This window comes from Pleurodeles waltl, chromosome 1_1 (genome assembly GCF_031143425.1).
Source record: "Pleurodeles waltl isolate 20211129_DDA chromosome 1_1, aPleWal1.hap1.20221129, whole genome shotgun sequence".
NCBI lineage: Eukaryota > Metazoa > Chordata > Amphibia > Caudata > Salamandridae > Pleurodeles > Pleurodeles waltl.
Genome location: NC_090436.1, coordinates 57001076 through 57028989, shown reverse-complemented (window position 1 = coordinate 57028989; position 27914 = coordinate 57001076). Strand labels below are relative to the sequence as shown.

General features: G+C 46.3%; 1 protein-coding gene across 3 annotated transcripts in view; it reads left to right on the top strand.

The window, feature by feature from the left end:
• LOC138263029 (phospholipid-transporting ATPase ID-like) overlaps positions 1 to 27914 on the top strand; it is a 490165-nt gene that overhangs the window by 155222 nt on the left and 307029 nt on the right. For all 3 annotated transcript variants that reach the window (XM_069212438.1, XM_069212444.1, XM_069212431.1), the window contains one exon: positions 20003 to 20082. In XM_069212438.1, coding sequence (XP_069068539.1) covers positions 20034 to 20082 — 49 coding nt within the window. In that variant the 5' untranslated portion in view covers positions 20003 to 20033. The remainder of the gene's footprint in view (positions 1 to 20002; positions 20083 to 27914) is intronic.

The following is a 27914-nucleotide window of genomic DNA, read 5'->3' as shown; positions in this document are numbered from 1 at the left end:
ACCTTTTCGCAACTTCTCATCTGCTAATGAACTTCCAGGCCTGATCAAGGGTGTGAAATGCCACATAAATGCAGTTACTATGCAATACCTTGCGTGTGATAGTGAGCTTTACAAATACACAGAACATGCCTTCTGCGCAGGTACCTGATATTCCAGAGAGACAGCCCCAACATCACAAAAGGGACTGCTGCACTTGGATGAAGAAATGTAAGGGGGAAGGAGAGAAATGCTTTTGACCTCACATGACTGTTTTACAACTTCCCAGTTCACACAGCAGCTCAGTCCCTTTCATTCTTCCTCTATGCTTGCAGGACATACATGTCATGGGCATCTGGAAAGAATTGAGCACTTTATGGGTGTTTTAAGGTCAGATAAAGCCAAAGAGGGCAACATGTCAAGGACTACCATAGACTGCTTTTTTTAAATATCACTCCCAGCTGTGGTGCCTCGGGGGGATTCTTACACTTTGGTGAGAGGCGTGTTTTGTTACTTGAGCCTCTCCATGTGCCCTGATGTTGAAAGTACTTTGATGACGGGACTGGCACAGCCAGGACTTGTGCCCATCCCTCCACATTACCCTGGCTTGAAACAAACAACGGGCACACAGTAAGTTACACAAATGAAATAACTAAACCCCAGAAAAGATGACACTCAGTATCCCATTGTGAAGCCATCCTGCACCATCCGGGTGTGAGATGCTCCCAGTGAAGCCTAATGACTTTCCGCAAACATGTTCCTTCTACGTTCGACAGGAAGGAAATATATTTGGAAAAGGGCCTGGGATAAGAAATATCTCCTTATTATAGGTGCTGTAATTCCCACATGGCATTTCCCTTTCCGGGACGGACAAGTAGTGAAGGGCAGGAACTGGAGTGTTGACAGAGCTTAATTTGTAAATTAAGAGGTGCCGGTGCTCAAAGCCCTTCTCTTATACACGAGGCTGCTGTAATTAAATCTGCCAGCACTGAACACTGAGGCAGCGTGATCCTAAAGCCATCTCGGGCCTCTTCAATCCATTTACGGCCACCCCTGCCCCTTCAGCTCATCCTGCAACTTTCTACTTTCTCCCTTTATGACGCTTTTTAGTTTCTCCTTCTTCCCTCTTTCACATATGTGTCTTTTGCTCGCAGCAAATGCTTGAGGCATAAGAATAGCCCAGGCCCCCAAAATAAGTGCCGGTGCTCAGCACCGGGAACAACAAGCACAAATTGTTGATACAACCTGGAAATGGTAGCTCTATGCATGCGATATGCTCATCCAGTCACTGGGCCAACATAGAGTGAGTTCCGCAGTAATGACCAACAAACCCTAGTAGGGAGCTTGTTCCACAACTGGGGATAGTCAGAGGTATTTCTGCACCTGGAAAGCCTCGATAGTGCTTGATACCACATTGACCTGCTGTAAACAACAGCATTGCTATTCTGTTTACGGATCTTGAAAGGGTAGAAGCCTGAGTGTACTTCACTGGAATTTGGTCTTGTGACCTACAAATCACAGGAGATGTTACCAACAAGAATTATCTCACTGAACCATCTTGCAGTGTTTCCTGATCCCTCATAGTGACACAGGCAACACTCATCCCACGTCTTTGCTCCCACCCACACAGTATCCCTCTGGGTTGTAGGTGCCACCAGGCTGGTCACTCTGCTGTGATGAGGGGCTTGGGGTGAAAGAAATACACAGTAACCTATATGCATGAAACAAATGAGGCCCAAGGCAAGAAGACCACCGTCTCTCATGTTGGTGTAAATTGGCTGCAAGTTCGTACCGCTCCTCTGCTTGCAAGCGACGTTGCAGCACCATGGTAGTTTCTAAAGACTTGTGTGATAGTGGCCCCTTTTTGAGAAGCCTCTATAGTCGTGAAACCTGTAATCCAGTCATGAAGTCTGACCATTGTTTCCTGGATCTTTTAAAGGCAATTATAGTTGGGTCTCTTGTGCCACCCGCAGCAGCCGATGTCCACTGACATCTATTCCCACCATGTTTCCTACAAAAGGCCACAACCAGCCAACAACTATAGACAAACTAACTTACCAAAATATAATGTTCTCATGCACAACCTGGTCATCCCACCAAAGTTGGAAACGACTATAATAACTTTCTGATGATTCAGTGGATGCTTTGTTTCCACCATTCTGGTCATTTCAAAGGACCCCATTCATTAACAGCACTGCTCAGAAGTTCACACCACTTGCCTACACAAGAAAATCCCTGATGGTCCCTCTTTCCTCTCCCAGTAGTGATACATTATTGAAATTTGTCAGAAATTCATTGGACTCACAGGCAGGTCAAACACAAACTCTGACACCGCTTAAATGTGGCTCTGACCAAGGGTCTAGAAAAAATGTCCTCCACTTCCCTGGTGATACTCTTGGCTCCCCATCCCTTCACACTGTTTCTTCCTACCACCCTTTTTCATCTAGGTCTTTCTTAGGAAGCTAACCCATCCATTTATGAAGGCTCCTGTTCTTCTGTTGAATACCTGACGTCACAGACACAATTGTTTGTTGCCCTTGCTTCCTCCCCGTCACCCCTGAGCTCATGATGTCAGAGAGGGTTAGTTGATTTGGACAGTGTCGGGGTGGGCGGAGACATGGAATAGGACATTGGGGAAGTGACCCTGAGACGCGTAGCATGACGAGTGTGCATCTAGTCAAGATTTTTTTAAAGAAAATATGTTTCAGTGGTATCACGTGTGGGGTCGGTGTGGGTTGTGCTGGTGTGGAATAAGGTGTTTATAGAGCTGGGTCATTTGTGGGATGTGGTGTGGTAGATTAAGATAAATTAGTAGAGTGTTTTAAGCAGACAAGGGCTGGAAGGTGTGCAGTGAGGTAGGATTAGAAATTTGCATTAAAAGGTGTGCATTTAGGTTTTACCGGCACAGGGTTGTGGGAGAAGGGTAACGTGGCCAAGGTGCAAAGCTGATAATGAAGTAGAAGCTCACAGAAGTTTGTAGTTGAAGGATAAAGATGTACTTCCATTTTGTATATATGAAGCCAATTTTCATAGATTTTCTTGAGATAAGTGAGGATTGAATCTATGTAAATCTGTCTGACTGCCTGCCTGCTTGTGTCTAATATATGTGTGTGTGTGTGTATATATATATATATATATATATATATATATATATATTATATATATATATATATATGTGAGGCCCAGTCGGAGGCATATTGCCGAAACGCGTCAGCCTTGTATATGTTTTCATTTTGCTGCACCGTGAAAAGAATAAAAATATTGTAGTCCATATTGCGGCCGTATTTGGACTTCATGAGGAGTTGACGGCGTGCCACAGTATCACGGGCACGGAGGGGCCGATGAGGGGCTGTATGGAGATATATATATATATATATATATATATATATATATATATATATACCTACCTACCTACTGGCGATTGCCAGTAGGTAGTTATATTTAGGAACAAGTTTCCATTGAAAAAGCATTTTTTGACTTGCCTATATCTTTGGCACGGATTGATGAATCACAAAATGTTCCGAAAAAAATCAAAGCTAACTTCAGCTGCCATCTCGAAAGTTTCAGGATGATCTGTCAAATGGGGGCTGAGATAAAGGGAGGACTGGGAAAAACGTGTTTTCCCCATGTTAAATTCCTGAACCGATGAACGGATTTACACAAAATTTGGCAGAAAACTAAGTCTTGTTCCAGAAAGCAGACGTTTTGGGATTTGGTGTAATTCCATTAAGTATTTTTCTAGTTATTAAATGAAATATATATATATATATATATATATATATATATATTGTTATATATATTTATTTATTTACTCCGCGGATTCGGAGAAACCAGAAAAGTTGTGGCTGCCATTTTGTTTCTCACATTGACCAGGGGGTGGGAAAAAACAGTGTAAAACATATAATGGGTCAGGATACAGGTATCTTGATCCCATAGTACACATGGAAAAAATTATCCTTTTTTTCGGCTGATCCACGGATCCTCCACAAATCCTCCTCAAATCTAGAAACTATAACTCATGCCAGAAGTAACTTTAGGCAATGAGTTATGGTCTGCTAACATAAGTAAAACTCTAAATATAACTATAACTGCTGAATTTCTATGGTTTGTATGGGTAAAATAGAAACCTACTTATAACATCCGTGTAACCTTTGCTTTTTCAAAAAAAGAAAATATATATATATATATATATATTTATATATACACATATATACACAAACACTGACGGTAGGAAATGGGATTTGCCCATTTAATCTCCCTGGATTTATTGAGTACTCAGTTTGGAACTTTTACTGTGAGTGTGTCTCACCAACTGAGCCTGACTCACAGTAAATTCTCTAAAAATGGACTGAGAGTGCTAAACGCCAGTGTCTGCTCTTTGAGATAAGGTTGTCTGCTGCATAGCTGGGAAAGAGGCTGTGTGTTGGCTACACGTGAGCATTGGCGTACACATGTGCAGACAGCATGTGAGACTACGACTAGCTCAGCCCCGTATCTGGGCACAGTTAGCCCGTCCCAGAATAGGGTTGGTGCTAACCTGGTGCAGCCCTTATAAAGTGAGTGGGCCCTCATAGTGTAGGGCTGTAGAGCTTTATGAAAAGACAGTCTGCTCACTGCATTATATCTTATGGACTAAAACTCCATCACTGCAAAGGTTTGTTATAATAGGTCTAGAGACATTGGTCAGGAACAGACCGAGGAGAAGACACTGGACCTGGGACAGCGACACCGGAATATTGCCCAGCTGGAAGGAAGAAAACCGATTGACCTCTCCAAGGATCCACTTTGTGTCTGAAACTTCAGCTAGCATCCAGGATTAGGATGGCACTTGGCCCCTTTTGTCCCCTGAGGCGCAGTAGGGGGAATGGAGGGTTTCCCTGGGGCTGTCCCTTTTTCCACGAACACACAGGTGCCCTGCAAGTAGCCAGAAGAGTTTGGGATCTGCAGAAAGGAGGGTTTTCTGCCTGTTGGTCACCGAGGGACTGGGGAAGGTGCCTCCCAAAGGCAGCAGAGAGCATCAGGAACAGAAGACAGGTCTGATGAAGATAGCCTTAAAAATCAAGCTCCTCAGCAAAAAAGCAATATTAAAGACCAGGAAGCCTGAAGAAAATGCTTCTGGGGCCTAGAGCTCGTCCGCAGGAGCAAAACATCAGCAAAATGGAGCAGATCACCCCTGCTGGGCTGGAGAAAATGGAAGTTGAAGTTTGGTCCACTGAGGGACAGAGCAGGAAACAGAACTAGCAGTGCCCTCGCAGGGTGGTCCAAGCCCCAACGGATCGATGCAACCTTCCTATTTAATGTGAATGGAGAAGGAGGAGGGTTTGGGGCCCTTCTCCAGAGGGGCCCTTCTCCAGAGCCACATTTGCCTCCGGAAACTCCAATCACCCAGAGGTCTCTGCAAAAGACCCAGTTGCCCCAGGACAGCTGGTGAATTAAGAGGTCCATCATGCTCTGAACCATGGAGCACCCAAGGAGAGCCAGATCCCAGGGGCATCGCTGGGTGCCTGCCCTCGCTCGCCATGCCTGTGTCTGCGGAGGGCTAGATGGCGCCCAGCATTGCAGCCCCTGGCAGCGAGTGTGGACAAACAAAAGGATGCCAGCTCCTTGCTGGTACACAACAACTGTGCTGGCAGCAGCTGCCGATGGGCCACACAGAAGTGGGCTTCCTCTGTGGCCCCCAAACTGTGCACATGCCAAGAGCCCCATGGAAGGGGCAGGGCCAACTGCCAGTTTAAAAAAATGTAAAGTTGTAGTGCAAGGGCACTTTTGATTAAAAAAAAAAGACAAATAAATTAAAATGCCCGCAGCAAAGCCACTGCTTGGAGAAAAAGAACCATCCCAGAATCCTCTGGGGCACTTACACATTTACAGTTTTCTCCTTGTGGTGCCGCCAGAGGGCACAGGGGCACCACTCACGTGTTCAATATAATTTTGGAGACTGCCAGGACTGCTACAGCCCTCACCTGGGCCCCTCTCAAAAGTTGCCCTAAGTCTTCAAGAGGGTGAAATCTTTACCCCTTGGAGATTTTTCATGTGTTCTTAAGCCCTTCGGCTCTGGAAGTGCAGGGATCGCTGCTGATTGGTTCTTTGGCTGTAGTAGCAGCAGCATTGTAAAAATAAAAATAAGAGCGATGCACAGACTGAACTGTTTGAACATGATTTCTTGACAGTGTTGACATTTGATTATGTGATGATGCATTACAAGTGTTATTGAACGATGGCATCGTCCCTGTTAATTTTAAGTGGTGTTGTACTGGTTGTTCTTAACATATTTTACCTTTATTAATATGGTAATGCCCTGACAAAGACAGTAGGCCTGCCTTTTTGAGAATGACATCCCCCTATATTGTGATATGGTGATAGATATATGTGGGTTATTGTGGTTTAACAGGTTCGGGGCTTGCTAGGGATGTGTACTGTACTGAGGGTGTCACTAAAAATATGCACATATTTGTGACTTAGGGCCTGAATAGGAGTTTGGCAGGGGGTTACTCTGTCACGACGGTGACAAATATCCAGGGTGCTGAAATATAAATCCTATTATATCCTGTGGGATTTAGATTCTGGCGGACTAGATATCGGTCCACCTTGTGACGGAGTAGCCCCTCTGCCAAGCACTGGATCAGGCCCTAAATTCATATATTTAGTGATACATACAGAAAAAGGTACCTTTCTTTTTTATAAGAAAAATCACTTACTGTACAATAATTTATTGAGTGTTGTTGCGTTCCAGTGAGCCGGGGGTACTAAACCACTCCACCTCCCCTGACGAGGCCTAGAGCTGCCCTGCATCGGTACCCAGAGTGAGTCAAGAGCCACAACTGGGTACTTAGGGCCAGATGTAGCAAAGGTTTTTACCCATTCTGTGTCTATGGGAAAAAGTCTTCGTACATATGGCCCTTAGTTCCCAGTGAGGGGAAGTTGCATGTGTATTACTAGTGAAAGACTCACATCCTGCACAACTAATAACCCTATTTCTTATACAGACGTAAAGGGACTTTGAGCCCCACGCTGCAGTTCACACTTTGCATCCCCTGACCATAGCATGGGTCATCGGGGCGGCTAGCGGAAGCCATTGGCTCTCTTGCCCTATGGGTGACAGCATTTTCCTTACAACATGCGCACATCCACCTTCAAAGTGCACATAGTTCAATGGCTGCTGGCCATATCTTTACTTTGCCAATGCTTTTTTTCTTTTTTTCCTTTCCTTTCGTTTCGTTCCATTCTTTGTTCTTTTCTTATTGTCTTCGTGTAAAGTAATTTAGAGCCAGTAATACCGTTTCCTTGCGCCAATGGGAAAGGCTTTCTGTTCCCATTCCACATACAACAGCCCTTTAAGGCTATTTCTGTGACAGTCATGTGTGGTTAGGGTTGCCACCTGACCGGTTTTCTACTGGCACCGCTGGTATTATAATGCCCTGGCCGGTACAAAAATAAGAAAAATCCCTCAAACCAAGTGTCTTTAGCCCCTATCTGTGCATACAACAAATATACGTAGAAAGCGATTTTAAATGTGTTTTAGAGTTAACATCCCTGACTGATATTTATTCAGAAAGAGTTAGAAAAGTGATGCTAGGAATGAATACGTAATAATTTGTTTAAAGTCTATTTGGTATCAGCTCCAGGCTTTTGCGATCTCTTAAAACAACAACAAATGGCTGGATTCTTTTCTCATGGAAAGGTGGTAACACCATATGTGATCTTTACTGTGTTTTTTTAGAATAAAAAAATATCACAGCTATATAGCTGCCACGTTTAAAACGTGGCAAGTTTTCATTTAAACATTGTACCAGCTTAACAAGGCCAGACCTACTGGCTTTGCCAGCGCTTGCGTCCCGCTCCAGCCAGGTCACTTCAGGGCCAGTGTCCCACGGCTGGGCATCACTGCCAATGTCTGCCACGCAGCTGCGGTTCCTGCGCAGACTCTTGGCCTGTTTCCCGGGCTCACACGTCGCTGCAGTGTCTCTCCTCGCCCTTAGATCGCATCAGGCACTGATCTCTATCCGGGCTTCCTGAGGAGGTGAGGGCTGCAGAATCTGAAGCGTCCGTGCCTCCCTGGACCATGAACACTGGACGCCGTCAGCGCACTTCTCCACTCCCGTTCCCTGCGTACCTGCACTTCAAGGCGCTGATTACTGCGCACGGGTCGCGTGCCAAACGCGGCCTCGTCTTTTGGACTCTGTTCCAGTGCTGATAATTGTTCTTTTACACAGCACTTTATTGCACACTTCTGCTATTTTAAGCGCTAGACTGAACAGGTGCTGCTATTTCCAAATGTAATAATGTCGTATTTACTGGCCTCAGAAAGATGAAAAGCTGAGGCAGCCCTGCCAGGATTCAAACTCCTGACTCTCATTGATTTGTAAGACAGCGCATTGAAGGCTTCTTCTGCTATATAAGCACCTTCAAAAATGAATAAATAACAATACATCCTCCCTATAAATATTTGGATACAGTCTTGACGCATCAGATTATTTTGGGGTTAAGATAGGTGCTCACTGCATTTATTCATGTGAATACCCGAGATGTTCCTGTGTTGAGGTTAGTCGCCAGATTTACATTCCATTTTCCTGGACACACCTACGCCTAGGTTTGTTGTTTCCTTGCTTTGAAAGGGGCACATTGCACTGCTCACCTGGTGGTTGAAGCACAGCAACATTGCGGCAGGGGGGGGGGGGGGGTGGGGGGGGGGGGGGTGTTGATGAGCCAAACGGACCATAGGGAAGGTGGTGTAGGTTACACACTTCAAGGTCTTATGGTACATTTCAGGTGATACTGATAAAGGTTGAGTAGGTGGGAATCAGTATATGCAGATGTTTCATAGTAAGTGCATATATAGGGGATTCGGGAGCCACGGGTGGGGATAGTGGTACAACATGGACTGTAAGACTCGCAAGGTCAGCGACCTCCACGACAGCTTCGGACACCAGACCCAACCAAGCATCACCGAACCCGCACCCCCGGCCATCACCCTCATCGACTGGACCCACATCAACACTGAAGAAACCAAATCCATCATGAACTCTATCCACTCCGGCGCCCCTTCGGACCCCTGCCCTCACTTCATCTTTAATAAAGCCGACGACATCATCGCCCCGCACCTCCAGGCCATCATCAACTCTTCTTTTTCTTCTGCTACCTTCCCCGAATGCTGGAAAGACGCCGAAGTCAACGCCCTACTAAAGAAACCTACGGCTGCCCCGAGCGACCTGAAAAACTTCCGCCCCATCTCTCTCCTGCCCTTCTCAGCCAAGATAATAGAGAAGACCGTCAACAAACAGCTGACCACCTTCCTGGAAAACAACAACCTGCTCGACCCTTCACAAACCGTATTCCGAACCAACCACAGCACGGAAACCGCCCTCATCTCAGTCACAGACGACATCAGAACCCTGATGGACAACGGTGAAACAGTCGCCCTCATCCTCCTCGACCTCTCGGCTGCCTTCGACACCGTCTGCCACCGCACACTAATCACCCGCCTCCGCTCCATAGGGATCCAAGCCCAGGCCCTGGACTGGATCGCCTCCTTCCTCTCAAACCGTCTCCAAAGAGTTTACCTCCCACCGTTTCGCTCAGACCCCACCGAGATCATCTGCGGCGTACCTCAAGGCTCATCGCTCAGCCCGACACTCTTCAATGTCTACATGAGCCCCCTCGCCGACATCGTACGCAAGCACGACATCATCATCACCTCCTACGCCGACGACACCCAACTTATACTCTCCCTCACCAAGGACCCCGCCAGCGCCAAGACCAACCTACAAGAGGGTATGAAGGACGTCGCAGATTGGATGAGACTCAGCCGCCTAAAGCTGAACTCTGACAAAACGGAAGTCCTCATCCTCGGCAACACCCCTTCCGCTTGGGATGACTCCTGGTGGCCCATGGCCCTCGGCACCGCACCGACCCCCGCAGACCACGCCCGCAACCTCGGCTTCATCTTGGACCCTCTTCTCACCATGACCAAGCAAGTCAACGCCGTGTCCTCCGCCTGCTTCCTCACCCTCTGCATGCTCCGCAAGATCTTCCGCTGGATCCCCGCCAACACTAGAAAAACCCTGACCCACGCCCTTGTCACGAGCCGCCTGGACTACGGCAACACCCTCTACGCTGGGACCACCGCCAAACTCCAAAATCGCCTGCAACGCATTCAAAACGCCTCGGCCCGCCTCATCCTCGACGTACCCCGCAACAGCCACATCTCCGCACACCTGAGACACCTGCATTGGCTCCCAGTCAGCAAAAGGATCACCTATCGACTTCTCACCCACGCACACAAAGCCCTCCACAACAAGGGACCGGAATACCTCAACCGATGCCTCAGCTTCTACGTCCCCACCCGCCTCCTCCGTTCCTCTGGCCTCGCGCTCGCTGCCGTCCCTCGCATCTGCCGCTCCACGGGGGGTGGGAGGTCTTTCTCCTTCCTGGCAGCCAAGACCTGGACCTCCCTCCCCACCAGCCTCAGGACCACCCAGGACCACTCCGCATTCCGGAGACTCCTAAAAACCTGGCTTTTCGAGCAGCAGTAACCCCCCCCCTTTTTCCCCTAGCGCCTTGAGACCCGCACGGGTGAGTAGCGCGCTTTATAAATGTTAATGATTTGATTTCATTTGATTTAGCTGTGCAAAAGCAGGGGATGCGGGAGCCACGGTGAATATTCGTAGAACATGGACTGTCTGTGTGTAAGAAGGGAATGCGGGATAGGCAGTGGACGCGGAAGCCAGGGGTGGATTGTTGTAGAACATGGACTGTGGCTGTGCGCAAGTAGGGGATGTGGGAGCCACGGGTGGGTGGATGGATGGTCGTTGAACATGGACTTTGGCTGTGCGTAAGCGGGGGATGCGGGAGCTATGGCTGGATGGTCGGAGAACAATGGCAGAGGTCCAGGAGCCACGGTGCATGGTCATAGAACATGGACTGTGGCTTAGTGTAAATAGGGGATGTGGGAGCCACTGCTAGATAATGTGTAGAATATGGACTGTGGCTGTGCGTAAGCAGGGGAGGAAGGACCTACGACTGGATATTTGTAGAACAATGACTTTGCATAAGTAGGGGATGAGGGAACCATGGGTGGATTGTCATAGAAAAATGCCTCGGGGTTGTGCGTAAGCAGGGGAAGCAGGAGACACGGCTGGATGATCGTAGAACAAGGAGTGTGCGTAAGCGGGGATGCGGGAGCCATGGCTGGGTGGCCGTGGAACAAGGAGTGTGCGTAAGCGGGGATGCGGGAGCCCTTGCTGGGTGGCCGTGGAACAAGGAGTGTGCGTAAGCGGGGATGCGGGATCAATGGCGGGGTGGCCGTGAAACAAGGACTGTGCGTAAGAAGGGGATGCGGGAGCCATGGCTGGGTGGCCGTGAAACAAAGACTGTGGTTGTGCGTAAGCAGGGGATGCGGGAGCCATGGCTGGGTGTCCGTGGAACAAGGACTGTGGTTGTGCGTAAGCAGGGGATGCGGGGGGATGGGGAGGCACGTTTGGATGGCCGTAGATCATGGATTGTGGCTGTGCGTAAATTACCGATGCTGGAGCCACAGGTGGATGGTCACAGAAAATGGACTGTGGCTGTGCGTAAGCAGGGGATGCGGGAGCCATGGCTGGGTTGCCGTAGAACAAGGACTGTGCGTAAGCAGGGGATGCGGGTTCCATGGCTGGGTGGCCGTGGAACAAGGACTGTGGTTGTGCGTAAGCAGGAGATGCGGGGAGCACGACTGGATGGCCGTAGAGCATGGACTGTGGCTGTGCGTAAATTACCGATGCTGGAGCCACGGGTGGATGGTCACAGAACATGGACTGTGCGTAAGGAGGCCTAATTATATTCTAGTAGAAATGCTTAACTTTAGTGGCTATTTCACAATACAGTATAGAAGAAAGGCATATCTGACAGATGAAGGAGTGGGAGGGGAGCACGAGTTTGTGACCTAGGACACGTGTGACTTGAGTAGGCTTTGGCAAGTTTTTTATGCGCACGTAATCTTGTGTAAACCCCGATTATTGGGCCTCCTGTACTTTGTATAGTTTGCGATTTTCTTATAGTTTTTACACATGGGAATTTAGCTAACTTAGAAAATGCTTAGTGCGAACTGTGAAACTGGATGTGGGCACGACCGCAGGACTAGTTCCAGTAACGTTCACCGCAAAAAAAAATGCATTGGGCAGAAACCTCGCATGAATTGTGCACTCAAGGACAAGTTTCAGGTAGAGTTTTCACGCAGGTGACCACCCAATACATTGGTCAGGTGCCTCACGTGACTGTTATATGCCTACAATTTTCACGCAGGCAACAATGCATTTCAGAAATGGGAAAAAAATATGCAATGTTGCCCACGAATAGGTTTAACTTGGGATCTGATTTTCAATCTCATCCCAAATGTTCAATGCTAGTCGGAATGCATATTTGCTTGATGTGCATCTGTTTGTGTGCATTAGGCATGCGTTCCTAACACACGTGGACATTTTGTATGTGTCTATTTCCTCTTGTGACTCACCCATACTGTACCTATGCGTGCCCTCTGACCTGTTCCAGGCAAAAGCCAATTGATTTCTTGATTTCTGCCGTCTCACCAACCTGCGTTTAAGAGCCGGCAGCAAACCTCCTACAGGCCCCAGACCAGCTCCAGGCTGGCACCATCTGGGTGGGCCTGGCAAGATGTGTGCAACAATAGTGCAATTAACACACTGTTTGAAAAGACCACACGTCTCCGGTTCCACTCTTCACATTATGTTATGTTTGTTTGTGTTTCGTAAACGCACAGGGCCCTGGTCACAGAGTAACATATATCGGATACTCCTAGAAATACTATTCCTCGCAGGGGCAAATTTGCGATTTCCCCTTTTTCACAAAACTCAGCCGTAGAATGCCTGGTGCACCTTCAGGGGGCTACAGAGCGACTCACGTTATTTTTTCAAAGTTCACTATTTCCCAAATGTGTAATTGTATGGAGAGTACAATAATGCACACAGAAAGACAGCCCAAAGTGGAAACACACATTTTGTTTGTTTTATTTTCTTCCCACAGAGCGAATAATTTTCCTCTTTGGAGAACCCTGTCCCCCTACACCCCATCTAAGATTGGGGTGATCCATTCGCTTTCCAAAACTGGAAAGAGGGTTACCACAGCCCTCCACAGCTTTAGGTGCTGGTGAATGGACACAGTCACAATTTTAAGGGCAAACCACGCTTTGCTCCTCATGTCCCCATACCTTGCGTTTGCAAGTGCTTAATTCTGTACCTCTGGTGGGAAATTACAAAGCAGTAATGCACTTTATGGCTGGCAGGCATCCTTTGTGGACAGCTGTCAGGAGTAGGCGAAGCAGTTTCCAGCCCTAGGCAAGTGTTTACAGCTGTAAATGGCTTTGTGAATGGAGCCTGCACACAAGACTGAAATCCAGGCATCTGGAACAATAGTTCCAAGGACAGAGATAGGGGGCGCCTAAAAGGATCACAGCTAGGTCCAAAGTTCTTCTTAGGGTCCCACCCCCAGTGCTGCTGAATGCAGAGGTTGTTAAACCCCAAGGCTTCATAGTGGGGATTCCACCGCCCCACACTTCCTGTCTCACTCAGCAGTTTCTTTTCGTTTCTTTTCTCCCACTGGACTGTTTTCTACTTTATTCCTCCTTTCAGCCTTTCTAATCTTTCTCTCTTGATATGGATCAAAGCCTGATGATGATGATGGAAACTAGGAGTGGGCTCAGAGGCATCGCTCGGTCAGTAAGATTGGGGGTTGTAAGCTCCAGATTTCCCTACAATCATGCTGGCATAGCTTGTTAAAAACATTATGAGAAGCAGGACACAAGGGGGCGTTAAGAGCAAGTGGAGAGAGAGGAGTGTGGATTGTTGGGGGACTGAAGACAATAGTTTTAAACTAATCAAGTTTTAAAGCAGAAAGGAGGAAGCATGTGTGTATTTCTGTGTGTGCATGTAAACATCCAGGGTGAAATCCGACAAACCCCTCACCATGTCTGAAAGCACCGGTACCCAACTATTTACTACAGAATACAATTTTTAGGGCGGTGCAATGCACCAAACCCCACCCCCGAAGCCACGCCCCTGCCTGGTCTCCAAAAGTGAGTGCCCATCCCCACCACCTGCTGCCACTTGTTCACTCTTGAGGTTTTTGCCCAGCCGTTGCCGGCTCACAGGTTCACTAGTGCACGACTCCTACAACGAATGCTCTGAGATGAAGGTGTTGCCCTGTTTTGGAACACTGTAAAGGACTTACCCGACACCAGTCTCTTATTTTGGGACACAATTATAAATATGTAGCTCAAATACACCACCTGGTGAATAATTTGCAGATTTTTAGTAAACTTTGTATTAAAATAAAAATTTCGATTTCTGTATATATTTTGTTTGTGAATTAAATAAAATATTTAATAATTTGTGTATTTGCTTGATATACATGTTTTCCTGTATTTTTGCATATTGTTTCCGGGTTCAAATTGTAGAAATTGCTTATGTCAGGGGCTCTGGCTTCTAGTAGATATTTTGTTGGGGTCCACAGAAGTCAAAAGGTTAAGAACCTCTGATTTAGGATATCAAGTGAGAAGTGGAAAGTTGAGTCCAGGTTGGCTGGTGAAGTGGATGCAGGGAGATATAATATCTTGGTTTTGGTGGAGTTCAGGTTGAGTTGCAAGAGCATCATTCATGTTGAATTGTTGTTGGACCGCTGGAAGCATATGCCATGTGGTATGATGAGAAAGTGAGGGAAGAGAAACACGAGTCAGAAGATAGACAGTTAAGTAGCCTGAAAGAGAGTTGAGGCCCGATTTAGATATTGGCGGAGGCGTTACTCCATCACAATAGTGACAGATATCCCGTCCGCTGAAATCTAAATCCCATTATATCGAATGAGATTTAGATTTCGAACGATGGGATATCCGTCACTGTTGTGACGGAGTACCACCTCTGCCAATGTCTAAATCAGGCCCTTGGTAAACAAGGAGAAGACGAGAAGGCCAAGCACTGAGAACTGAGTGATGTGCCATAAGTTAGGTGGTAGACAGGCAGGGCGATGAACACTAAATCACAGAAGACAAAGTCCACTTTAAGAGGTAAGGTGAGACCCAATACACAGCTGAACCGGTGAGCGCGCTATCGTCACATACAATGCCATTTAATTGTTACTTTTTGGTCTTCTGGAAGCAGCATAGATTAAAGGAACTTTGGGTCTATTTTCGAGATCCGATGTGAATCACAAGGAGGCACCCACATGCCAGATATTATGTGTCAGATTTATCAAGGTTTAGCGTGGCCCATATGCCATGCAAGGGGGGTGCAAGGGCAATACAAAACCTAAGTGAGGTTTATCAAACCACACCTTGCGTGGCCCTGCAGGGCTTGATAAAGCTAGAGTAATGCAAACAGTGCAAATCGCTGCTTTGCGTTACTCTGCAGCAGTGAGACGTTCCTTCGATGGAGCGTGGGTGTTCCCACGCATCCACCCATGGATTTTGGCACAGTCCCAGATTTACCATTTGTTGCAGACCTGGGAATGCGTCAAAATGCTGTGCCTCCTCAGGTGAGGCATTTCAGGAGAAATATCTGTATTTCTCCTAGTTTTCTTCTCTTACTATGTGTGCTGCAGGATGGAGCTCACAGGAGAAATATCTTTATTTCTCCTTGTTTTTAACTCTTTCTATATGAGCTGCATCCTGCAGCACACATAGAAAGAGAAAAATGCCTCCCAGGATCGTTTTTGTGCATGAAGGTATTCCTTCCTGCACAAAAGCAAGCCTCACTACAACCATGGCACCTTGTCTCAAGGGTGGCTGGGATGGCGCTAGGTAGCCTAAAGTGCGCAGGTGCTAGGAAAGGACAGGAATGCACCAATATGTTCCTGCCCTTTCCCTTTCATTCAGCGCGGCGCAGTGAGGTGGCTGGCTACATTGCCTGAAAGAATGATAAAACTGCACCAAAGTGTACAAATTCTGTTAACCAGGGGTGTTATTTGTTGTAGAGATGTACCACAAGAAGCCCCATGGAGTGAGTACACAACAGGCACTGAGACACCAAAGGAAGGCTTTAACACATAGCTGAGATGAGCCTACTGTGGGTACACACATGTTTAGTTTCACATAGCTGAGATGAGCCTACTGTGGGTACACACAGGTTTAGTTTCACATAGCTGAGATGAGCCTACCGTGTGTACATACAGGTTTAGTTTCACATAGCTGAGATGAGCATATCGTGTGTACATACAGGTTTAGTTTCACACAGCTGGGATGAGCCTACTGTGGGTACACACAGGTTTAGTTTCACATAGCTGAGATGAGCCTACTGTATGTACATACAGGTTTAGTTTCACACAGCTGGGATGAGCCTACTGTGTGCACACACAAGTTTAGTTTCACATAGCTGAGATGAGCCTACCGTGTGTACATACAGGTTTAGTTTCACACAGCTGGGATGAGCCTTCTGTGTGTACATACAGGTTTAATTTCACATAGCTGAGATGAGCCTACTGTGTGTACATACATGTTTAGTTTCACCATACAGGTTTAGTTTCACACAGGTGAGATGAGCCTACTGTGGGTACATACAGGTTTAGTTTCACATAGCTGGGATGAGCCTACTGTGTGTACATACATGTTTAGTTTCACCATACAGGTTTAGTTTCACACAGGTGAGATGAGCCTACTGTGGGTACATACAGGTTTAGTTTCACATAGCTGGGATGAGCCTACTGTGTGTACATACATGTTTAGTTTCACCATACAGGTTTAGTTTCACACAGGTGAGATGAGCCTACTGTGGGTACATACAGGTTTAGTTTCACATAGCTGGGATGAGCCTACTGTGTGTACATACATGTTTAGTTTCACCATACAGGTTTAGTTTCACACAGCTGAGATGAGCCTACTGTGTGTACATACAGGTTATTTTCACATAGCTGAGATGAGCCTACTGTGTGTACATACAGGTTTAGTTTCACACAGCTGGGATGAGCCTACTGTGTGTACATACAGGTTTAGTTTCACATAGCTGAGATGAGCCTACTGTGGGTACATACAGGTTTAGTTTCACATAGCTGGGATGAGCCTACTGTGTGTACATACATGTTTAGTTTCACCATACAGGTTTAGTTTCACATAGCTGAGATGAGCCTACTGTGTGTACATACAGGTTATTTTCACATATCTGAGATGAGCCTACTGTGTGTACATACAGGTTTAGTTTCACATAGCTGGGATGAGCCTACTGTGTGTACATACATGTTTAGTTTCACCATACAGGTTTAGTTTCACATAGCTGAGATGAGCCTACTGTGGGTACATACAGGTTTAGTTTCACATAGCTGGGATGAGCCTACTGTGTGTACATACATGTTTAGTTTCACCATACAGGTTTAGTTTCACATAGCTGAGATGAGCCTACTGTGTGTACATACAGGTTATTTTCACATATCTGAGATGAGCCTACTGTGTGTACATACAGGTTTAGTTTCACACAGCTGAGATGAGCCTACTGTATGTACATACAGGTTTAGTTTCACACAGCTGGGATGAGCCTACTGTGTGCACACACAAGTTTAGTTTCACATAGCTGAGATGAGCCTACCGTGTGTACATACATGTTTAGTTTCACAATACAGGTTTAGTTTCACACAGCTAGGATGAGCCTTCTGTGTGTACATACAGGTTTAGTTTCACATAGCTGGGATGAGCCTACTGTGTGTACATACATGTTTAGTTTCACCATACAGGTTTAGTTTCACATAGGTGAGATGAGCCTACTGTGGGTACATACAGGTTTAGTTTCACATAGCTGGAATGAGCCTACTGTGTGTACATACATGTTTAGTTTCACCATACAGGTTTAGTTTCACATAGCTGAGATGAGCCTACTGTGGGTACATACAGGTTTAGTTTCACATAGCTGGGATGAGCCTACTGTGTGTACATACAGGTTTAGTTTCACATAGCTTGGATGAGCCTACTGTGTGCACACACATGTTTAGTTTCACCATACAGGTTTAGTTTCACATATCTGAGATGAGCCTACTGTGTGTACATACAGGTTTAGATTCACACAGCTGAGATGAGCCTACTGTGTGTACATACAGGTTTAGTTTCACATAGCTGAGATGAGCCTACTGTATGTACATACAGGTTTAGTTTCACATAGCTGGGATGAGCCTACTGTGTGTACATACATGTTTAGTTTCACCATACAGGTTTAGTTTCACATAGCTGAGATGAGCCTACTGTGGGTACATACAGGTTTAGTTTCACATAGCTGGGATGAGCCTACTGTGTGTACATACAGGTTTAGTTTCACATAGCTTGGATGAGCCTACTGTGTGCACACACATGTTTAGTTTCACATATCTGAGATGAGCCTACTGTGTGTACATACAGGTTTAGTTTCACACAGCTGAGATGAGCCTACTGTGTGTACATACAGGTTTAGTTTCACATAGCTGAGATGAGCCTACTGTGGGGGTGATTATGACCTTGGCGGACGGCGGAGGCCGTCCGCCAAGGTACCGCCGCCAAATGACCGCACCGCGGTCAAAAGACCGCAGCGGCCATTCAAACATTTCCTCTGGGCCGGGGGGCGCTCTCCAAAAGCGCGCCCGCTGGCCCAGAGGAAATGCCCCTGCAAGGAGGACGCCGGCTCAGAATTGAGCCGGCGTAGTTGCAGGGGTGCGACGGGTGCAGTTTGCACCCGTCGCGTATTTCAGTGTCTGCATTGCAGACACTGAAATACACAGTGGGGCCCTCTTACGGGGGCCCCTGCAGTGCCCATGCCATTGGCATGGGCACTGCAGGGGCCCCCAGGGGCCCCGCGGCACCCCCTACCGCCATCCTGTTCCTGGCGGGAGACCCGCCAGGAACATGATGGCGGTAGGGGGTGTCAGAATCCCCATGGCGGCGGAGCGCGCTCCGCCGCCATGGAGGATTCCCCCGAGCAGCGGGAAGTCGGCGGGAGACCGCCGACTTTCCGCTTCTGACCGCGGCTGAACCGCCGCGGTCAGAATGCTCGTGGGAGCACCGCCAGCCTGTTGGCGGTGCTCCCGTGGTCGGTGGCCCTGGCGGCCACCGGCCGCCAGGGTCAGAATGACCCCCTGTATGTACATACAGGTTTAGTTTCACATAGCTGGGATGAGCCTACTGTGTGTACATACATGTTTAGTTTCACCATACAGGTTTAGTTTCACATAGCTGAGATGAGCCTACTGTGGGTACATACAGGTTTAGTTTCACATAGCTGGGATGAGCCTACTGTGTGTACATACATGTTTAGTTTCACATACCTCAGACGAGCCTACTGTGTGTACATACAGGTTATTTTCACATATCTGAGATGAGCCTACTGTGTGTACATACAGGTTTAGTTTCACATAGCTGGGATGAGCCTACTGTGGGTACATACAGGTTTAGTTTCACATAGGTGAGATGAGCCTACTGTGGGTACATACAGGTTTAGTTTCACATAGCTGGGATGAGCCTACTGTGTGTACATACATGTTTAGTTTCACCATACAGGTTTAGTTTCACTTAGCTGAGATGAGCCTACTGTATGTACATACAGGTTATTTTCACATATCTGAGATGAGCCTACTGTGTGTACATACAGGTTTATTTTCCACTGAGTACACCACTGCATGTTTCTGACATGGACCATTTTTCTGGGAGAGGAAGAGAGAACAATACTGAATAAATGTTCTAATTCTTCATACTAGATAAAATCACCAACTCTTGATAATTAACAATTTGAATAGTATGAGCTTAATGTGCTTATATTAGGAAACATCCACATTGTCTCGAGCACTGGGATTCATTCTGTATCAATACATGTGTGTTGAAATGTCACAATAGCTGGATCATCATGCCACAGAATGCACCACTTATTATGTCTTTTACCAGATAATATGCCCCATTGTGTGTTTTATGTGCTGCATAATTGTCATCCATGCCGCATAATTTGATTCGGTATTGGTGCATAATTTAACTGGCTCTGGCTATAAAATGATTGAATAAATACATAATAAAATAAATAAATTACCTTTTTTTTTACTTCAGGAACTCCATGGATCTGTAGTTGTGGGAAACCATGGGGTTTTCATTGTTTGGATTTTACTGTGGAAAGAAAAAGTTTGAAGGTAAGAAGATTATATCATTTTGATCTGAAACCTGTAAGTGCATCCTTGCCTGAGGCCAGCTTTTAGTTTATACCTCCTAGCTCATTCTGTAAAAAACTTTATTAAAATCAACATATTTTGTTATGTGATCAGGGTATGTATAGTGCCTTCTACCATCACTGTGGCACCGAAGCACTTTTTAAATCTGGGCAGCCCTTTCTTACTTTTACCAAAATGTCCCTCATTCGTTTGTATTTGTCTCATGTGGTTTATACAGATTTATTAGGTGTCTGCTTAATGTGAAAGAAAAATAAGTTGTTTGATCCTGCTGAAGATATTTGTCATGTGTTTGGTGTATTGAAGAGATTTGATATTTTTGGTTGGGATGGGTCATGGTTTGTCTATTGCCCAGTTTATGAAGATTGTGCCCATGAAGATTGCTTTCTAGTCTGTATAAAAAGATGTAGGCTTCCTTCTGTAGTCCCAGAGACCTGGGGATCTAAAGAGAAACACAAAAATTTACCCAGAAGGAGAAACGTGGACCCTGTCTTTAGAGATGATTTGCGTATATAAAGGCACAGCTGGATTCTTGTCCAGGCACTGTTCAATTACATTGACATATATATTGGATCGGATGGTATAGTTCCTCCTGTGATGTATTGTATGGTTGACTTTTGAATTTATTTTCCACGTGTGATTACCTTCACGGTGCACTGTAAGCAGGAAACAGTTCATCAGTTACTATCCATATTGGGTCTACTTTCTCCTTGGTTATTTCCTAGTCAGCCTGGCTAGCCAGGTAAACAGCTATGATGCGATGTGCAGTTGATGGTGTGGCATGGTACAGTTAGTGAGAATGTCAGTTCACAGCTCTCTTTCTTGGAAACAGACATTTTCTGTGAAAAATTATGGGCCTGATTACAACTTTGGAGGAGGTGCTAATCCGTCCCAAATGTGACGGATATACCACCAGCCGTATTACGAGTTCCATAGGATATAATGGACTTGTAACACGGCTGGTGGTATATACGTCACTTTACTGTCACTTTTGGGACGGATTAACACCTCCTCCAAAGTTGTAATCAGGCCCTATATGTCTAAAGCTATTACGAGTGGATCCCTTAATTTTAATTACAAATCGTTTACCGCACCTAAATACCCTCATGGGTGACCAGAAGCTCTCGACAAACCTTCTCATTGATTGATTGCTAAATGTTCCCAAGAACTTCTCATAATAGGTTGCATTGCAAAGGTCACATCACATTTGACTTAAGGCTTCTCTGAGTGTCGCTTTAAGGATTTTTGGGGCCCCCAGTACGCGTTCATAATGTTACTACCCATTTTCTGCTAATTGAAGGCCATATGATGTTAGGCAAACTTTCAGAAGCGGGGTTCACACAAAGACACTTGAAACATATCTTTGCATGCCCCCCCAAAAAAATCCTTAAGATGCCACCTGGCAAAGAGAGACCGACACAGAGGTAGAGATAGGCCGAGAGCAGAGATAAGGGAATAGACATAAGTGAGCTAGATATAAAGAAAGTTTGATTTCCCAGGTGGCCCTAAGAAAGATGGGGGCCCCGGCCACTTGCCCATTTGGTCCATGCCTTAAAAGGTCTCTGCTCTGTCTTTTGAGGTCCACACCAACTGCGACTGACTTGATCCTATTAAAGGGCAACTGCTGACGGGTTAACTCTTATCACCTAATACTCATTCTATTCCTCTTCATGTACTTGACCTGAAATGGCCATTTAAACATCTCTGCAATTCTTAGCAAAAGTCAACACAGCGGATAGGAAGACTATTAAGTGTCAGAAAGCACTTAGGGGCCAGATGTACGAAACGTTTTGCGACTCGCAAACGACAAAATTTGCTGTTTGCGAGTCGCAAAACGCGTATCCCAATGCAGAAATGAAGGTTTCGTTTTTTTTTGTAGTGCAGCTCGTTTTCCCTTAGGGAAAACGGGCTACACTTCAAAAAAAAAAAACCTGCTTTATTGACAAGCAGGTCGCTAACATGGAGGCCTGCTGACGACAGCAGGCCTCCATGTTAGCGAGTGCCCATACTCGCAATGGGGCCGGAATTTGCGACCCACCTCATGAATATTCATGAGGTGGGTCATTGCGACCCCATTGCGAGTTGCAGTCGGTGTCTGAGACACCGTACTGCATAGCAATTTGCGACTTGCAAATTGCGAGTCGCAGGGACTCGCAATTTGCAAGTCGCAAATTGCCTTTTTCGTACATCTGGCCCTAAGTCCGGATCCAACGGGAGTAATGGATGTTTCCACACTTCTCCATATCCATAGTCAACCATACACAATGGCAGTATGTTGGTTAACCATAGAACGGGGGAAAGGGTGACGGGACAAGAGAGAAGAGAGAGACACTCAGTGGCAGCACCGCAAATGTCAAGGGAGGAGGACGACGGGAAAGGGAGAAACAATTTAAAAAAAACACTAACTCCTGAGTGTGTCCCAGCAGTCCTTGGGACACCAGCACAAGCTCCCCAGCAACCGTGGCGCTGCTCTCATGCTAAACCTGGCATGAGAGCAGTGCTAGGATTGGTCTGAGCGGATTGGACTATCGCTCAGACACTGCATGGGAGTCTGTGCAGTTTCTCCAGCCTGGCTGTGCAACACAAATGGATGGGAGAAACCTAAGTGCCCATGTGTGTCTGGCCGGCCTAAGACAGCTGGCCAAATGCACATGCGCATTTAGTTGCACTCCACTCCCCTTCCCCCGGCCTCTCCCTGCACGGCTGTCTGAGCCAGCAGATGAGAAATTATGACGAAAAAACAATAGCAAGGTTTATTTATCATCTGCTGGCTTTTAGCCAGGGGGTAACACTGTTCCACCATTGCGGAGGAGGCGCCCCTGGAGACACTGTATGTTGCTCCTCACTCTGCTGGCACTGAATGTCTGTGTCATAGATGTTCTAGGATCACAACATTAATACCCCTTTGGTGAAGATGGCAAGTGATTGGGCTCGGGTTATGGCAAGTGTACCTACAAACGATTTCATACCACTGTCCTCACTGAAAGCCACTATTAAAAGGGCCAGGCAGGAGTGGTCATGCAAGGAACATATTCATAATTTGAGAATTAAATGTTCCTAGAACTGCTGCCTGTTGGATATGATTGGTTTGAAATTTCCAATATACTGCATGCGATCTATGGAATATGTGGTTGGATGGTTTCTCAGTTGCCACTAATGGATTTAGCAGGAGCATTGTACAATATCGAAGCTGAACATAGATATTGTAGACTTTGTGGTAAACAACAGGAAACTGTTAAATATATAATAGTTGATTGTAGCGCGTTTATTGTTGAAAGTGGTGTGTAGTGGGTGTTGCCTGGTGGGCACTGCTTCAGGGACTACACTGCTTTGGTGCAGGAGGGTGTAAGGGCATGTGTGTGTGGAAAAGATGATTTATCAATGTGATTGGAAAGGCGCTGTGTGGGAAGCGTTGTCGGGTGGATGATCCAGTGGTGTTGGGTCCTACAATAGGTGACTTCTTGGTCTATCTGAGGTTTGTTGAATGTATCTTAGGAATTCTGTCCAGTGTCTTCTGATGGAGGTCAGAGCCCTAGGGAGCACAGCCATAGCTTATTGTATGGAGTACCTATGCCGTGTTGAACTTGTTTAAGGTGGTGTCTCTAATATAGTCTTTGGACTTTTGTGCACTTGGGAAACCTTCAGGACTGGTGGGAGGCCTTTGGGAGTCTTGCTTGCCTATATGCAGAGGCATTTGGGGTTTTCGTGTGCTTGTAGGCTTCCGTGTGGCAACACCACAGCATGAGGGGCAGCGTAGTGCCGGGTGTGTCCACACCAAAAGAAGGTAATCGCTATAGGCTCCGTAATGTAGAAGGTGCAGAACCTTTTCCAAGTAGGCGTAGTGCCAAGTCAGTGAAGTCACACAGAATGAGCAGCCAGTCTTGGTGTCGTGATCAGCAGCTATGTAGCGTCTGGCACAGTTACTACCCACTACCGTACATCTACTCCAAAGTGTGTCAGTGCATCACCAACAGTGCACGCGTGCCAGATGTACAGACATGTAGTAACTCTACTTACGTGAGGTGTATGCAAACAGTGTGACAGCAGCAGTACTACCTGCACCATTTGTGTGAGCACTGTGATGGCAACGGTACCACCTGCGCCACACATACCGACAGTGTGACCGCAGCAGTGCTACCTGCGCCACGCATACCGACAGTGTGACCGCAGCAGTGCTACGTGCGCCACGCATACCGACAGTGTGACCGCAGCAGTGCTACCTGCGCCACGCATACCGACAGTGTGACCGCAGAAGTGCTACCTGCACCACGCATACCGACAGTGTGATCACAGCAGTGCTACCTGCGCCACGCCACCGCAGAAGTGCTACCTGCGCCACGCATACTGACAGTGTGACCGCAGCTAACAGTACTGAAAGTATGAGGGCAGGAGTACTACCTGCACCACGCATACTGACAGTGTGACCACAGCAGTGCTACCTGCGCCACGCATACCGACAGTGTGACCGCAGAAGTGCTACCTGCGCCACGCATACTGACAGTGTGACCGCAGCTAACAGTACTGAAAGTATGAGGGCAGGAGTACTACCTGCACCACGCATACTGACAGTGTGACCGCAGAAGTGCTACCTGCACCACGCATACCGACAGTGTGATCACAGCAGTGCTACCTGCGCCACGCATACCGACAGTGTGAGCGTAGCAGTGCTACCTGCGCCACGCATACCGACAGTGTGACCGCAGAAGTGCTACCTGCACCACGCATACTAACAGTGTGACAGCAGCAGTACTACCTGCATCACAAATACTGAATCTGTGATGGCACCGGTAGTACCTGCACCACACACACAGACAATGTGACGGGAGGAGTAGTGCTTGCACCATGCATACCAACAGTGTGAGGGCGGCAGTACTACCTCCACAAGGCCTACAGTGAGTGCGACAGTAGCAGTACTTCCTTCAGTGCACATATAAAATGTGATGTCAGGATTACTACCTCCACAAGGCCTACAGTGAGTGCGACAGTAGCAGTACTTCCTTCAGTGCACATATAAAATGTGATGTCAGGATTAATATCTGCACAAGGCATGCAGTGAGTGTGACAGTAGCAGTACTACCTTCAGTGCACATATAAAATGTGATGTCAGGATTACTACCTGCACAAGGCATGCAGTGAGTGTGGCAGCAGCAGTACTACCTTCAGTGCACATATAAAATGTGATGTCAGGATTACTACCTGCACAAGGCATGCAGTGAGTGTGGCAGCAGCAGTACTTCCTTCAGTGCACATATAAAATGTGATGTCAGGATTACTACCTGCAGAAGGCATGCAGTGAGTGTGGCAGCAGCAGTGCTGCGTGCCCCATTTGTGTGGATACTGTGATGGCAGCATTTCAATCCTGGTCTCTCGTGAGACTTGGGCCAGATGTATGAAAGCATTTTGCATTTGCAAACAGTGCGAATGCCCGTTTGCGAATGCAAAAAGCCATTTCAGAATGTATGAAATACATTCTGAACGCAATTTTAAGGAATCGCTAAAATAGAGATTCCTTAAAATTGCGACCCTGTTTAGAGAGTCGCAAATTGCGACTCTCTAACTAAGAAATCGCAAATAAGGAATCCTTATTTGCGATTCCTTAGCACATGTAAGAAGCAATTCCTTGATGCGATTTGGGCATTTAGGAATCGCTAATTACCACCAAGTTGAACTTGGTGGTAACCATGTGCAAAATGTAAAAATACATTTAAAATGCATTTTTAAATTGTACATGTAAAGCACACATGCCCTTTTGGCATGTGTGCACCTTACATGCTGCGAATGGGGCCGGTATGGCAATTTGCGATTCGGTAATAGCATTTGCGACTTTTAAGAAATCACCGAATCGCAAATGTGATACATGGCGCTTTGAGAGTCCGTAATAGCGATTTCTTAAAAATCTCTATTTCCGAATCGCAAAGGGCCGTGAAGATACATCTGGCCCTTGGTCTGGATTCCCTGTGTGGGATGTTTTCAGGATCTGAGTACACCAGGTTGTTGGAGGACTGATGCCAGGTATCACAAATCACAAATGTCTCACTGAATTATAAGTCAGTACCTTATGATAATCTGCAGCACAGTAGAACCAGCTTTCGAAATGAAGACAAACACTGCGCCACATGCACCGAAAATGTGATGACAGCACACAAGGCATATGTAAAGTGTGATATCAGCAATTACACCTGCACAAGGCACACAGTGTGACATAGCAGTACGACCTACATCATGCATAAGGTTAGCATGACAGCAGCCGTACTACCTGCACAATGAGTAGCAGTACTACCTGGACACATGGGATGGCAGCAGTATTTCTTGCACCGGCTATACTGAACCCCTGGTGGCAGCAGTACTACCTGCACCTCGCATGCCGAAAGTGTGACATAGCAGTACTACCTTCACTACTGCATGGACACTATGGTGGCAGGAGAACTCCTTGACCAGGTATACTGACCGTGTGGTGATCTGCATTACCTGCACGTCATCAGGTCTACAGCAATACTTTGAGAGCAGCTAAACCATCTGCAGGAGGTGGGCTGACACTGAGAATGCAGCCACCCTGCTTAAACACAATGTATAGAAATATTGCACCAGATGGAGTGGAAACCACACTGAGGGGGCAATTCACAAAGGCATGTATGAGTAAATGAAAATGTACTCCTTTTCACGAAGGCATTTGTAAATATGTTTAGTTGTACTCCCATGCACGAAGGCATTTATGGGTACATGAAGCAGTACTCCCATTCACTAAGACATCTATGAGTATGTGAACGAGTACTTCCATTCACGAAGTCATTTGTGAGTTCATGAAGCAATTCTTCAGTTCACAAAGGCATGTATGAGTAAATAAAAATGTACTCCTTTTCACGAAGGCATTTATGAGTATGTTAAGTCGTAATCCCATTCACTAAGAACATTTATGAGTATGTGAAGTGGTACTCCCATTCACAAAGGCAATTATGGGTACATGAAGCAGTACTCCCATTCACAAAGGCATCTGTGAGAAAGTGCAGTAGTACTCCCATTCAGAAAGACATCTATGAGTATGTGAAGTAGTACTTCCATTCACAAAGGCATTTATAAGTTCATGAAGCAGTCCTTCCATTCACAAAGGCATGTATGAGTAAATGAAAATGTACTCTTTTTCATGAAGGCATTTATGAGTATGTTAAGTAGTACTCCCATTCACAAAGGAATTTATGGGTACATGAAGCAGAACTCCCATTCACGAAGGCATCTATAAGTATGTGAAGTAGTACTTCCATTCACAAAGGCATTTATGAGTTCATGAAGCAGTTCTTCTGTTCACGAAGGCATCTGAGTAAGTGAAGTAGTACTCCCATTAACAAAGGCTTCTATGCACACATGAAGTAGTACTCCCATTCTTGAAGGCATCTATGAGTATGTGAAATAGCACTTCCATTCTTGAAGGCATCTATTACTATATGAAGTAGTACTCCCATTCACAAAGGCATCTATGCATACATGAAGGAGTACTCCCATTCTCGAAGGCATTTATGAATATATTAAGTTGTACTCCCATTCACAAAGCAATTTATGGGTACATGAAGCAGTACTCCCATTCATGAAGGCATCTATGAGAAAGTGCAGGAGTACGCCCATTCACGAAGACATCTATGAGTATGTGAAGTAGTACTTCCATTCACAAAGGCATTTATGATTTCATGAAGCAGTTCTTCCATTCAGGAACGCATCTATGAGTAAGTGAAGTAGTACTCCCATTCACGAAGGCATCTATGCATACGTGAAGTAGTACTTCCATTCTCGAAGGCATCTATGAG